We start from the raw sequence: 15,834 nt of genomic DNA, 5'->3' as shown, positions 1-15,834 counted from the left end.
GAGACTGAGAGTGGTCCAAATGTGCATTTGCAGCAACAGTTTTAGGAGCTTGTTAAATTATTAAGTCCCAAATATAGTAAATGTGTTATCATACAGTACATGTAGGTACATTTTGTGTTGTCTTGCTTTCCATATTAGTACACTAGATTCACACTCTTGCCTAGAAAAGCAGAGAAGAGGACTTTATACTTGTCTGCTTCCTTGGAATACCACAAGGTGGCAGTAGTATCCATTGTCTCCTTAAACAGTTCTTTAATGTTCTGGGTGTGAGGTTTTTATCTTACTTGGTGTAAATAAATGGACATTAATAATAACCTGATGAAACAAAGCTTCTGTCCAAACAGAATAATCATCAGTGACGAATTAACAGCACTTTGTGATGGCTTTTCAAAGGCCACACTCGAGGAAAAGAGGAAGCACCAAGAAAAAAAGAAGAAAGAGAAACTTTATAGATTTTATTCATAAATCTCCACGTTTCAAAACAGATAACGTAAGACACACCGGCCTCAAAGTTCACCATCACATGGAATTTGCCAGGGAAACAAGATTTTTTTTCAGTCCTCAGTCATCAAGAGAGGTCATGATGATGAGTCATACAAAAAAAAGCAATGTGGAAACAAGATTTCCTTAGAAATGACATCGCAAGGACTATTTTTAGTCTATCAAGGTACCCTGGTCAAAAAGTCAGAGCATCAGAGCTTCACCACCCTTAATAATGTCCATATTTAGTCTCGCCCATGGTCAACAGCAGTGGTTAGTTCAGTCCGTCAACATCACTATCATAGCAAGAGGCCTCTTAGCTGGAAAACTTTTATTTTGAGAGCCACATTTGGTTAAGGCGTCTGAGAATCTAACTAGTGACTATTACTCTGTAAACAGTTCACCACGGCCTCCTCCAGCGTCAGCCACTACTACTGTAACTCCACCATGTTCCTTTCCATGCAGCTGCGACCTGCCAGCCGGTTACGTAAAGTGTTTTCATATGAAACAGATTTCGGTGAAGTCAGTGGAATGTCCAGTCAATGTTCCAAATTAAATCTTGTGTCATATGGGAAGTCTACAAATCTGCAAAAACAATCCTTTCACTCCTGACATGACGTACGGCCTGAAATGTGCCAGAGGCAGCTGTCTGAGGTGTCAGGCCTTCTCACTTAGATATTTCTGAAACACGTGAAAACACTCGGAGGAGGAAGACGGGATTAATAATGTTTTTATCCATCATTCTTCATGGTCGATATCAGCCTTTTCCTCTCTAATAATTTGGAGTAAAAACATGCTCCCTATGCTACAGGGGGCCTCTTTGTGCCAGATCACATTTCTGAGTTCGACAGCCTGAGTCAGAAAGCAGTGAGATTAGTGACTCACTGTTACTTCCTGTAATCTGAAACGACGTGTTAGAAACCAAGACCCCACAGCGCGCCGATCTAACGCAAACCCCCCCGACCACTCTGCCGCACATGCTCCTCTGTTGATGTTTTGTCAGACATGCTGGGTGGACTACAGGTCATCTATGGACACTGGGAGCAGATGGACGGTAATTGGCTGATGTGGCTTCAGATGAGCAGCTGGACGTGTGACTGATGGAGGAAATCAGCGACGCTCCTGCAGAGATTTGATCTCAGCAGGTTCTCTTTCTCAACAACATCCGATTAACCAGTCATTGTTTTTATAGACTGATGTTTTTTGAATGTAACCCAGTCCGATGCCCTATCATTACATTTTATTTCTCTCATCTCATCTCATGTATATAAAATTTTCTCTTATGGTCTGATCTTATTCTCATGTAAAAATGCTCTAATCCACCCTCATCCAATCTCATCTCCAGTCTAATCTAATGTAATCCATTCTCACCTCACAATAATTGTAATGTATTTGGATGTAATCCCGTTTAATTCCATGTCATCACGTTCGTCTAAACCAGTGTCATCACAATTCATCTCTAATGTAAAGACATGTAATCTAATCTAATTTGATCTTTAATCACATGTTATCTAGTTTAATATGATGTAATCCAATAAAATCATCTCAATCCATCACATGTAATCTCATTTTTGATCTAACTAATTTACAAAAGGAAGAGTGTTTATCCTAAAGTGTACAAATACTTTGTGACAAGTAAAAGTTGTGCATTTAAAATCTAGTTCAAGTAAAAGTACAGAAGTGTTAGCATCAACACACAGTATCAGAAGTAAAAGTACTCATTATGCAGAATGGCCAATTTCAGAATAAAATACATTCTGTATATGTGTGTTATAATTAATGATGCATTACCTTGTAAGCATCACTAATATTGCAGCTGGTAAAGGTGGAGCTAATTTAGCTTCTTCATATATTGCGGGCTGCACAGCCGGTGCAGTGGTCAGCACTGTCGCTTCACAGCCAGAAGGTTCTTAGTTAGAATCCCGGTTTGGGCAAAGAGGGCCTTTCTGTGTGGATATCGCGGGTTCCCTCTCAGGCTTCCTCCCACAGTCCAAAGATTTTCTCGTTGGGTTCATTGGTGACTCTAAAATTGCCCTTCTAGGTGTGAGTGTGAGCTTGACCAGTAATCAGTCCAGTGTGTACCCTGCCTCTCGCCCAATGACAGCTGGGATAGGATCCAGCCCTCCCACGGCCCTGAACAGGATAAGAGGTATAGATAATGTATGGATATAATGCTGCTTTAAATCATTTTAGTTGATCATATTCTAACAATCTGCTGAGGAACTGGTAAGTAAAGCCGTACATGAGTAAAGTACTCAAGTAAACTTACGTAGTTACTGACTCTAATTTAATCTAATCTAAAAAGAATTAAAGATTCAGATCTAGATGAGACTAACAGGTTGTTCAAACGCTGCCTGCCTTTAAGTCTTTACAGGAGAGCTAGCACACAGGAAATTATGGTGTGTTGCTGCTTGTGGTCAAGACATGGTGACACAAGCTAACCAGAAAACAAACAGGTTAGTCATCCACTTGCTTTTTATTCGAAACATGCTCCGGCTGCAGATGAAAGACCCAACTCCATCATCTCCAGTAACAAATAGATTCCACGTGGGATTCAGAGGAAGAGCTGGATCTGTTGAGTCATTAGCCGTAAACTATGACAGAAACCTGAGCCTGAAAGAGGAGTTCTCTGGAGTTTCACTGGAGACGAGTCTTTTCCATCGAGACTCAGCACTGTTCATATCTACTGGTGTTTTTTTTTTTTTTTGTTGGCGTGAAGTCACACGGACAAAATGTTGCTCAACATTCAGCATTTGTTCGCTCATCATCTACTGGTCACATGTAATCTAAAGGTCACGATGACTTCATGCTTCAGAAACAATGTGTCGGCCTTTATTTGTGTGTTTCTGTTTCCCTTTTGGTCTCTAGAGTAACTAAACATGGCAGAACGAAACACAAACCGTTGAGAAGTGATTCAATAATTTTGCTACTTTGGGCCAAAGAACAGCAAATTTAAAAGCTACAATCGCAGTTCAAAGTGATGTTTTGCGGTTTTTCCACACAGAAGAGTGTTGGCTGAGCTTGGAGCTGGTACCAGTACTTTCTCCTTAATATATTTAAAGTATCTTAGCTACACATCCTAAGGTATGTAATAAACCGTGAATGCTGTGTATCAGATCTTCCAGTCTTGAGATCACTCAACCACACAGTGCTGTGGGGGTCGTGTAAACCCAGCCAGGAGCTTTTTAGTAACTTAATTTACTTAATGAACGTTAGTTGATAACTTTTATTTATTTTTTAAATTGTGTTAGCTGTAAATGTGCCCTTCAGCCAACTGCTCGACTACATTTCCCAGTGTTTGGTTGCTGTTCAGTTGTGTCTGTGTTTTCACCTCAGCTTTGGAACTTGGCAGTGGCCAAAAAGTACCAGGAATCGGCTATTATGCACAACTTCTGCCAGTAGAAAACCAACAAAAGAACAGTTTGAACAAGAAAAGTTGCATCAAAAACCCTGCAGTGGAAATGAGGCTTTTATCTATGCAATAATGGAACATTACAGTTTTCTCTCAGTTTAAACTTTTAAAGGTTTTTGACGTGTTAACCAGCTTTATTCTGTTTTTTAGAGCCACTTATTTTCCTTCACAATGCATGCGTTGTCAGTATGCTGCTGTTCGTGATCTAAATTGTTCCATTTCTGCAGATGTCCTCAACTTGTGTCAATGAGTCTATTATTCTCATTAGTGTTTAATAGAAATGTTTACCAGACAGTATATTCTTAAACAACCTTGTGATGTGATAGGATGGTTTTGGTCATTAAAAACTAGCTCTAAGCCATGTCAGCAGAGAAAAAAATGTGAAAGTGCATTTCCCTCCTCTTTTTTAGCCTTGTTTGAACTGCCGAGCCCGCAGTGTTTATAGTGTAAACACACTTCATCTGTTTTTAACAGGCAGCATAGTCTCTAAGCCACCTCAAAGCTGAGGTCTTCTTATGTCGGCTACACGAACAGGGAAACCCATAAGAGCACAGCAGCCCTTAAATGGCCACTGACTTAACATATTTACATTCAGTACTTAATTACCCAGAATAACCTCTGACGTGACTGGCAGCAGTGCAGTTAAAATAAGAGAAATCCTGTGACTGCTGGGCTACTACACCACATACTTTCCTCAGGAATGGAATGCTGCTGCTGCTCACCAAGGCAGACGGAGGGAGGCGGTCGCTGTTTTCTCTCAGCTTATGCACATTTTTGAATACCTTGTAGTGTAGACCTGGCCATGAAAGAGTCTACTTATAGAAGAGGGGTGTGTGGAGCACCAAGGTTTGGGCTTTCTTTTAGCACTTAAAGTTGTTCTTCCGAGCTCTTTAGCGTTAGCATTAGCAACAAGAGCTGACTTTGTACGGATTAGTTTTGTAAAGTAAGCAAAAGCAGTCGCCAGCTATCTATCTTCTATTTCTGGCCTCCCCCCGGCCCCCCTTCCTAGACTGACGTCAGCACAAAGTTATTTTCATGAATGGAGGGGGCGGTCACGAGGAATCGGTGACGTGAGTGCTTGCGGAAGCAGAGCGTGGAATGTTGGTACATTGTTGTTGTTTTGTAGTTAATTTAGTACGAGGATACACCGCTGCCCGTCTGCTGGACGCTTTATACCAACTGTGTCAAGTTTCTTCGTCGCCTGTAAAGGAAACCTACCCCGCCACTTTTTACGCATTCCGGTCCTCAGATATCCGCGTTCACAGAGGTGAGGTGTTTTTTTTTTAATATTTGGGAATATGTTTGGACATTCCTTTTGAAATAGTTTAAGTTGTCACAGTAGTGGCGCATGCAGACAGGCACGCGCCCGTCATAAAATATAAGTTTTGATCCCGGTTATGAAAGTTTAATGTTGACTTTGTGGATTGTTTCTGTCGCGTGGACACGTGTTGTGTTAGAGTAACATAACACAATGCCCCAAAAATGTCTCAGGGCTCGGTACAGTCGTGTAGGATGAGAGAAAACAATAATTAAAAACATAATTAATAAATACATATTTTGTAGAACCACTTATTTCTTTTACTTTAATTTTTTTTAGAATTTCATCTGTAATTTTTTTTTAAATAAAATGAGTACAATGGATTTAATTTGATTTATATTTTTTAATCTTTTTTCATACATGAGACAAAGTTTATAACGAGAGCAGAGAACGCCAACATATTGGTAGAAACTTATTTTATTAAAAATTATTAGGCTTTTATTTTTTAAGTGAATAAAATAGACGCTAAAGTCAATATTCCGGCTAATAAATGCTGTTTATAAATTATCTTACTAATTGAGCATATCAGTAGACCTATCATGACTGTGTCATAAGATGCAAATTAGGATTTTCGTGTTTCGGGGTTGTTTATTTATAGCCCACTTTCTGCCGCGCGACTTTTTGGGGAAATTAAATTAAAAAAAAAACAGAAAAAAAAACACATTCACACATTTCTGTTAAAACGTATTCCTATAAAACATTTTTACGTCACGTCGTTAAACTGTGTCACTCTTGCTCATTCCTACGCGAGGTTTAATAAACGGCTGTTATAATGCAAAATACCAGCCTACTTTTGACATTGGAAACAACACGTGGTCTGCATTTTAGACATGTGGGACAAAGGGCACGATGTGAAGTTGGACCACCAGGGCTGACTGGTCTATTCAGGAGAAACAAACAGTCGCTAAACAGCAGGAGGAGCGCATATTTCCTCCAGCCATAAATCACTCTTGAGGAAGAAAGGGCTTTATCTTATCTTTGATTTTAGCTTTCATTTCTGTTCTAAATATATGTCTGTGACTCAGGCAAAGATAAGGAAACTGTGTCCTGAAAGTAAACAGATCTTTCGAGAATTACCCAATACACAACAGTGTTCACATCTTAGTTTGTACTTTGTCTCGGACTCGTGACCTTTCACGGCCCTTGTGATGAATATAGGAAAATGTTTGTCTTGTTTCACTTCGCTGGTCGCAGATTTGTGCCCGAGAGGCTTTTTCTGATTCACTGTTTGTTTCTGGTGGGTGCACCCTGTCTGCCGCTCTCAGGGAGGCAGTGGGAGCGGGTGCACTCCCCTGTCATGAGGTTAACATGTGGTTCAATCACAGAAGCGATGATGTCTTCTTTGGTCGGAGAAGTAACAGGGGCTGACCCATTTCACCACCAGAATAGTCTGTGACAGTGACGACGCACATGGGGAGAAATTCCCCTAATAAAAGGGATATTGTGTAATTGTCACGAGATGTATAAGATTTCTCTTTTCCATGCTCAGTGGGGACTGCAAAGTGTTCTTGTGGCGGAGTATTGTGAAAGTAAAATAGCTGTGGTTGGTGATGGGGTGACTCACAGGGAACACGTTCGGTACGATGTGTTTTTGCTCCTCTTACTGGAAAAAAGATGTCAAGTTTTGCTTGTTGCCTTTGGAAGCATGTGATTTTATCCACAGCTGAACATGCCAAGCAGAGAGAGAGAGAGTACAGGCAATAACAGACGGACGTGTGAACACGCCTGTGGTGCATCCACCCAAAGTGACTCCCTGACAGTTATATAGAGCCTGAGACAGCTCACTCTGCCACCCACAGAGGTTTGCATCCTGCCTTTTCCTGCTTTTCTGTCAGAAAGCAGCTGCTTTCGCCTCATGGTGGTCAGAGGGGGGGCAAGTGTCAAGTCTACTCACTTGTTTATTTTGTGGGATTGCGTTCTTGGGAATTCCTTATTTGTTCTCACTGGGGACGACTTCCTGATTCATGGCTGATTGTATTCATTTGCAACTAAAATCTGTTTGGTATATCCTGCTTTAAAGTGATAGATGTGGTGCGTGCATGTTATTTGGCCTCACACGTAGTAAAGAGTGGAGCAGGTATGTCCTTTTCCCCCTTTGCATTCTTGACATTTCTTTATATCCCAGCATCCCCGCTGTGGAGAATATCTTAGCTCAGACATTCGCAGAGTTCTCCTCCCTTTCCGCACAAAAGTTCTAGCGCTCATGCCAACCATTTCCAAGGTTTGCAGTTCTTTCCTTCCTTCCCGCGAAACAACGGGATTTTCCAGGAAACGTCAGATTGGGAGGGTGTGATTCCCTGCCGCTGGTCGTCGCTTTTACCAGTAAACAGCATGACTCACCGCTCAGCTATGCTCTCCATTTCCCTTCACATAATATCCCACCAAATGTGCTGCGCTGGAGAAAGAGCATGAGCGCCGCGCGCACCAGACTGGAGAGAAAAGCTCTCCACCTTCCTGAGAAAAGTGCAAGAAAAGCAGGAGCCGTCTCTGGAGGAGATGATCAGGCTTGTCGGGGGGGAAGCAACGAGTCTGCTTTGTGCTTTAAACAAGAAGAAAAACAAAGAGCGCAGGCCAGCCGAGTGTGCATTCATCATGGAGCGTGAGCACATTAGTCTTTGAAATGCTGTTTAGAAAAGGAGAAGGCTGGGCCCCAATGTTACCTGCTCAAACTGAAGTATGGCCTTGAACTTGAACAGATGCCGGACCTAAAAAACATAAACACTTGGCATCAGTGAGCAAATGGTATGCAGGTTTATTTAACAGACTTTTGTCTTGAATGGAGTCAGTTCTATGAAATGCTTTAAAACTCAGGCTGATGTGTGCCCACGCAAAAATCTGTGTTTTTAGGCATTCTTAAAAATAGTCCTGGAAGGGTTAGCTCATCTTCAAAGCAAAGTGTACTCCCAAAGAACAAAGTCGCCAAGTTACCAGTAAAAATTCTGCTTTCCACATCAAATAAGACGCATGCTTTAGTAACAACCCTGAATATATGTTTAGGTTTCGAACGGAGTAAATCTGTGTGACTCTTTCATTAATTACCGATAACGTGAATTGTAATTTGTTGGCTATTGTCATCTTAGCACCATCAGACACAAAACTTTCCTACACAACAGCAAGTAAAGTAAAAAGTGGGAGACCTTTTGTTTACATGTCTCGCACAAAAGGAAAGTCATGGACGCCTGACTTCCACACATGTGCACACAGGCCGCCTTTGATTTGTTTGGGCAAGTAAAAAGCCGTGAGACACTTCTGAATTCCAGACATTTTGTGAATTTTGTAGCCGTCCTTTTACAAGCGGGATCGTCTGAACCCCACCCCCATAGCTGAGTGCATCGCAGGACATATTCAGCCTGAATATTCCCCGCGCAGCGCAGATCTGACTGCGCTGTGAGGGTTAGCACATGTGTGTTCACTCAGGAATGCGGTTTTGTTCCTCAGCCCGCCATCTGTGGCTTTTCTTTGAGGTATTTTCCCAGACTGCTTTCTTACTTGTGCCTCTTTTTCTCGACTACGATGAGAAGCCAGGATTTGTTGGTCTCATCTGAGAGGCAAAAACACAGAGTGGATTTAGCTGTGTGTTGTAACAACTGTGGCAAACCATCTTGATCAGGAAAACCATGTCCTTTCCTTGAGTTGCAAAAACATAAGCACATGCCGAAAGAATTTGAGGGAAACAACCTGGCCTCTTAGTTCAAGCTGGAGGCCTCTTGTATGAGGAGAGAGGGAGGCCCCACACCGCTTTTCCATCATCTCTGCGTGGAATATACCCAGGGACCCCCCTCTGACGCAATCCCGCTTAGATTAGGCTGTTTTGGCCAAAATCTCTGTCGAGGAATGCTGTTTTTTAAGTTCTTCGTATTTATTTGATGCTTGTGCAATCTCAATTATGCAATCCTCTGCTGCGTGTTGTGCAAAATAGATGAAGGACACCAGCTAGAGCAGCAGATGTTCCCTGAATCTAAACATGAGTTCATGTGGTTTTGGGTTGTAGCTGTTTGGTTGGACTTGTTTTCCAGGGTAGGACTCTTTAAAGGCCATGTGCTTGTGGAAAAAACACCAATTTGTAGACAATAATGCCTTCTTTTTAAAGAACATTGAGTAATGTTCAGATCCTATAGAGAGAAACAAAGTTGTTTTTCATGTCCGCTGCACTATTTCTTGCAGTCAGCAGTTCCAAAGTCCTGTATTAGCATTAAAGCCATAGCATGTGAAAATGTGATAAACCTCCCAAAAAGAACAGCCCCACCCAGGGCATTTTCCTGCAACTAACAGGCCTACGGAGAATATTTGCCCTCCTGAGGTATCACTTATCGCACGCTCACCTAAATTGTTTAGTTGGCAGAAATGAGTGTCAGCACTGTGGGCTAAATATATCCGCCAGAGTTAAATAAGGGCATAGAGCTGCTCAGGAAAGCCCACTGTAAGAGGATCCAAGCAGCGAGACACAGCGCTAAATCGATATAGTACATTGTCTAGCAGCAAAAAATACATCAGTGACTATACAGGAAACTATTTGTGTGTGACACTCTATCTCCAGGAATTTTCCACATGCGTATCTGGTACCCCGTAAAGTTCAGCATCACTGTAAATGTTCTGCTGATGTGATGCTCTGTTTTAAAGTCTGATGAGTAGACAGAGTGTTCCTGTAGCCCTAGTGACATCAGTTTGGGAGAATAAATAATGAAAATAAGACCAGATTTAAGGGAAGTAACGTGACAAACTGAGGAGATGTGATCACAGGACACCCTCAAGCTATCTGCATGAGTTAGCGCGTCTTATTCGTACTATGTATAGGCTGTGTTGCGGTTATGAATGAGACTTGTTTACCCTTTCGGTGACCATGTGACTCACACTCCCACGCCCATTCGCAGGGCGTTTCCATGGCAGCCGTTGAGCATGGAACAGTGCACTCGCAGTCAGACTGGTCTGCAGGTCCTGAAATGGAGCCTTTGAGGGGGGATGTGTGCCTCGCGCAGGATCACAGCTCAGCGCTCTCGCTTTTTTTGGCCATGGCAGCAGTCTGGAAAGCATGCGGCTCACTGTAACGAGCACAGAGAGGCTTTTCTCCAAACTGCCTCGACAAAACCTTTAAGGCCGGGAGACTTAATGTTAAAGTTCTGTGAAGACAGTGAAGGGAGATTGGCTGTTTCTAATCTCGCCTGGTCTAGTGAACTACATTGGTCAAAGCCCTCCTTCTCTACAAGTAAATAAAGGCACGCAGGATTGTTTGTGTTTAGTGGTGTTATGCTGCCCTCTGCTGGCATCTGTGGGTCTGACATGCTATGCAAATATTTACACATGACGCAACACTGGAATGTTGTTGATGTCCTAAATGAGGAAGTATGGGGAGGTGAGCCAACATGATGTTGCACTCAGCAACTGCAATATACAAATATATGCAAAAGTAAATGTGACATAAGTAAAGTCCACAGTTTGAAAACATTACTCTCAGCATAATGGTATTTAAATTAAAAATAGGCTCCTCATTATGCTGCAAAATTGCCCCTGTCAGTCATATTTTATTACATATAATAACTAATTAAACTTTTAAACCTTAACTTATTCTCAGTTATAGTATCTATAAAAAGTACAGTAACGCGAGTAGAAATGGTGGATCAATAAAGTTGATCTTATTTTATGTTTCAGCTCCTGACACTTTTTCTTCCGTCTTTCCTTTCCTCAGAGTGTCTTCTGTGAGATTCTGGCCAGTTGTCTGCATGCAGGGAATGACGACTCATTTCAAGACGAGCAAAGCTTTAAAGGTAAGTGTGACAAGTTTGTTAAAGTCTGCTAAAATACTTCTCAGACGCAGTGATGTTCTGTACTCACATCTCTTGTCCCGTAGGTCAAGAGGGAGGCGGGCGAGAATGCCCCGGCGCTCAGCGACGATGAGTTGGTGGCCATGTCCGTACGGGAGCTCAACCAACACCTGCGTGGGCTGACCAAGGATGACGTCGTGAGGTTGAAACAGCGGCGACGGACCCTGAAGAACCGGGGCTACGCCGCCAGCTGCCGCATCAAGCGAGTCACCCAGAAGGAGGAGCTGGAGAGACAAAAGATAGAGCTGCAGCATGAGGTGGACAAGCTGGCTCGGGAGAACGCCAGCATGAGGCTGGAGCTGGACGCCCTGCGAGCCAAGTACGAGGCCCTTCAGTGTTTTGCCCGGACTGTGACCCGCGGGCCCCTCTCGCCAGGCAAAGTGGCCACCACCAGCGTCATCACCATCGTCAAGTCGGCCAACCACAACAACTCCAGCCCGACCCCGTTCTCAACTCCCTCCTAGTGCTGACAGGACTGGGCTCTCCTCCTCCTGCCTGGTCCTTCCTGGTTCTGACCCAGCTTGAACCCTTCATCCTGTACTGAGAGGACGCTCAGTAGTTAGACTGAGGGATGGGGTGGCAAGCTCTCTGTAATGTTCTGCTGCGTTCACAACTCTATCTCCCTCCTTGTGTCTCTCTTACACAATCTACATTGTCTGTGCACTGTTCAAACCCCCCTCCCTGATCCCCAGCACCGGCAGGGTGTTTGGCCTCTGTGACTCTTCCTCTATGACTGACAGCAGAGATTTGCTTTTACTCCAGTGTGAAAAAGTATGTAACATACCCTTCAGTGGCAGCAGTGGCCTAGGACAGCTCTTACACTCAGTGCTACTAAGCATTGAGTGCGTATGTGACAGTTTTTTTAAGCCAAATTATTGTCTTTATGTGGAAGTGTCTCAGTGTAAAATGTTGCCTTGAAAGGATCAAAGAGTGATCTGTATAAATTATTATCTAATATGAACACAAAGAGGATTTATTGTTCCAGCTTTGAGGTCAGGTGGACACCTCTCCATCGCCACGGTTACCAGCTGCTTTTAAGAGCCGGCCAAACACAACAACAGATGTTTTCACTGATTAGTATCTCTTCTGATTTGGAAGGTGCTAAGCAGTAAAATCACCTGTGAGTGTTTAGATGGAGTCTGCCAACACACTGCTGTCTGCGGCCCATTTGGAGAGCACTGCATTATGCAGTTTGATAAGTGACCAATGCCAAAGGGCTACATTTATAACACGTCATTGTTTCTGTTTGGTTATGCAAAGTTTTACTCGTTGGCCAAATAGCATTTAGGAAGTAATGCTAGGGAACGATAGTCAGTGCGCTCCAGTAAAGACGTCCATACACGCGCTGATGGTCTAATTTAGTCGTTTTCTTTGTGAAAAGTTGAAACCAGAATTTGTGTGCAAGCCTTTGCCTTAGCCTACATTGAATCTCCTCTTATAAGCTGGCCATCTGTGCCTTTATTCGCGCTCCCTGAATCCCGTCATTAGCTGGTGTTTTGGTTGAGAGATCATTTAATCGGTCAGTGAGGCTGATAATTGTTGCGTACAGTCAGCTATGTTGGCTTTGACAGACACAATTTCTCCTACAATTATTATGAAATGCAAGAGATGTGGAATCTAACAGGTAGATTAAGGAAGATGTAAAAATGGAAAGTCATTGTGGAGCGTCCCTGGAGCAGATCAGAAGATGTGACATCGCCTTGTGTCTATCATTATAAAGCACTTAAAAGGAAACTGTTAAACAGTATCAAAGAAAACAATCCACAGGGCGACTGATTCCTAGAATTAAGATGACAGACAGAAACTAAACTTGCATTTCTGGAGATACAGAGGCTTAATTGCAGAAAGAATAAGTGTGGTGTGACCACCGACTGCAACGTCAAGCCTCATGTAACTACGATGGTATCTGCTACAGCACTGATTGGGTCTTGTTTTGCCTCTTTTACTTTATATGCCACTCTTCGGTAGGTTATCCATATTGGATTTAGTGATAATGAGAGAGGTCCTTACAAGTGAAATGCAATCCAACTTACTTCCTGTATATTACAGATTACCGTCACGTTAAAGCTTCCACTGCCTCCGTCGTCACTTTACATCGAGAACTCCGTCCAAATAGAAATCATTCCTACCGCCGGGTCACGAAAAAGTGCTGCTGCTGGTGTTGGTCACTCTGAAACAGTAGCTTTTTTTTAACTTTGCTTTTGACACACTCTTCTGCAAGAGAACTCCTGACGCCCATCTCTAAAAACACAGCGGTGTCACGATAATGAATGCAGTAAACACCTTCCGTCTGTCGTACGTTTTGAGATATTTAAATATGAATTTCACTTGAAATCAAGCCGTTCTTACAGAGGATCCATTCCTAATTTGGAGTGAAGTCAATAGAGATTGTTCATGTCAGGATTTTCTCTTGGCTAAGAGGACATGACTGTTCTTCCCCTGTTCCATAGCTGCAAAGAACAGTACGGGGAACTTTGCTGCTGTACAACCTGCTGTGATTCGAAGCAGGGGCATTGCTGTGTTCTTATTCTTGTTTTGTATTCTCAATGATTTCTTTGTTGATACATCCTATGTTTTCTTTCTGATACTTAGTTTTATATGCATATACAATATATAAATATATATATATACATATATATATATTACATATTTTTCTATATTTATGTCTTTTACTATCCTGGGAGTGGTGTGATTATGTAATCATCCTTTGAAGTCTGATTATGTTGATGCTGACCTTTATCTGAAACCGTTGTATTCACATTTACAATGAGAAAACTATTCTCATAACTTAAGTCTTCTGTGTGACTATTTATACCCCATGAATGGTTCTTCTCAGCACATTTATTTGTCACTCACATAATGGACAGACCATGACTAGTGTTACATACAGGCTGCAGCTTATTATCTGTAACAGTCGAGATTTAAAACAATGCAATGACACGCTGACTGCAGGTTCACACTGTTAGTAAAGAGCACATGTGCATCAGCCACATTTCATTTGAAACTAAGTCTGTAATAGTTTATGAATGGCACAGCAAACATTACAATAAAATGTAATCAAGTGAGAGTTAGAAGTTAAACTTTTTATGCAAAAGTAAATCAAAGGTTACAAAATAATGGATTATTTTGCTGTTGGAGCACTGAATAATTAGAGTAATGGCCAAATGTTTAGATCCCAGCTTGGCCTGTATTGGTTGATGAATAAATAAGAATATTTCATTTAAAAAAACAAGAAAATGTGCTCTTATTTTGAAATATTAGCCAACATGTTAACCCTGTCTGTTCTGGACACAAAGATTGACCTGCTATACGTTTTAATAGCTACCAATTCATTTAGGCAACAGTTTCAAATGATGATGATGCTTTTGTAACATGTAAGAAACCTTAGCGGAAAATAATTCCAAAGCTGCTAAAACACTGTCCCAGACCTTTTAATGATGAAGGTCTGTATTAAGTCAGAAGAATATAAAGATGCATTTTAAATGTTTACAAAAGCCATTTTTCAGCTTCTTACGCCACAAGACTAAACTGCTAAACGAGACGAGCATTACAGTGACCTCTAGTGGTCAGTTTCAGAACAGAACGCTGTTAAAATACTTAGCACTTATTACTGTATTTCAAACTAAGGTTGATGCTTTTAAAAGCACACTTTAAACATGTTAAAGTATATATTTCCATAATGTGCCATCATAAGACAAACCTCTCTCCAGGTGAATTTAGTACTTTGTTGGTAATCCTACATCCAGTGTGACCAAGCAGAATCCAGCCCTGCTCTCAAACTCATGTTGCTCATGACTGCCTTACCACAAGCAAACATGCACCAGCCATAATAATGATATGTGTAATAAGAGGCATAAAAATTACTCACCATGAGGTTTGCCGGAGCAGCCTTCTTTCCTCCCGCAGCTGAAGTGACTTAAGTCTGTCAAACCAAGGAGCTGTAATGGAACTGTTAAACATGTCTGTTATTTTACATCTGTATATGAACCGTTGTCATGTATGTATAAAATGGTAGTCAAGGTTAAGTTAATATTTCTTCCTGAACACGTCTTTGGTTAAATAAGCTTTCCACAAACAAGCTTCGCCAGTCCTACAAGCTACAGTATTTAATATTAGCCGTGTAGAAAGTGTTAGAATTGTAGATGGGAGACGTTCTGACAACAAGCTGCATAACAGAAGGATTGAAACATGTGTATGGAGGATGTGGTCGTGGGTGAAATATATTTAAAGTTAGTTTAACAGCGGCGGTTTCAATGTTTCATTTGTACTTATGAGTCAGATGAATAACCCTGTTCTAGTCTTGTGGTAACATGTCGAGGCTTAATGAGTAACTGTCACTAGTGACTTTAAACGAGGACAGTAATAAGGCAGCATAAACTGATTATGTACCCTTCACTTCTCATTAGTCTGCTCATATATATTTTATATTTATTTCTTTGAATTGTGTAATTTTATTAAAAAAAACACACCTAAATTATTTTTTATTTGACACATTTATTTACATGTTTTTTTTCTCAATGAACTACCCTCATGTACAAATAAAATCTGTATTTGTTTCTGCTCTGATTTTAAGTATGGTAAATTATTCGTATAAATAGGTCTGCTGTGTCTGTTTTTGTACTTTCAAATAAAGCTTTTTCCTCATCCAGAAGTGCATGTTTGCTCAATTGATAAACTGACAATCTTGAAGATTCCGGTTTCGTTCTCTTGTGCGCCCCTAATGGCAATATACGATAATTGCAGGAGGGCACTTCCCTGTTTAACCCATAGACTGTATAAAAAGATGGACGACATGACAGCTCCCT

General features: G+C 41.6%; 1 protein-coding gene across 1 annotated transcript; it reads left to right on the top strand.

The window, feature by feature from the left end:
• The first annotated feature begins 5,038 nt into the window (after positions 1-5,038).
• Positions 5,039-15,670, top strand: mafk (v-maf avian musculoaponeurotic fibrosarcoma oncogene homolog K). Its single transcript, XM_069673950.1, has 3 exons — positions 5,039-5,159; positions 10,894-10,972; positions 11,056-15,670. The coding sequence occupies exons 2-3, from the start codon at positions 10,928-10,930 to the stop codon at positions 11,491-11,493; spliced, it is 483 nt and encodes a 160-aa protein (XP_069530051.1). The 5' UTR covers positions 5,039-5,159; positions 10,894-10,927; the 3' UTR covers positions 11,494-15,670.
• The last annotated feature ends 164 nt before the right edge of the window (positions 15,671-15,834 follow it).

Source organism: Semicossyphus pulcher, unplaced genomic scaffold, assembly GCF_022749685.1.
Source record: "Semicossyphus pulcher isolate SPU_LCO1_2020_fin unplaced genomic scaffold, fSemPul1.0.p SCAF_23, whole genome shotgun sequence".
NCBI lineage: Eukaryota > Metazoa > Chordata > Actinopteri > Labriformes > Labridae > Semicossyphus > Semicossyphus pulcher.
Note: the sequence above shows the minus strand (reverse complement) of the source record. Positions and strands in the feature narration are given on the sequence as shown.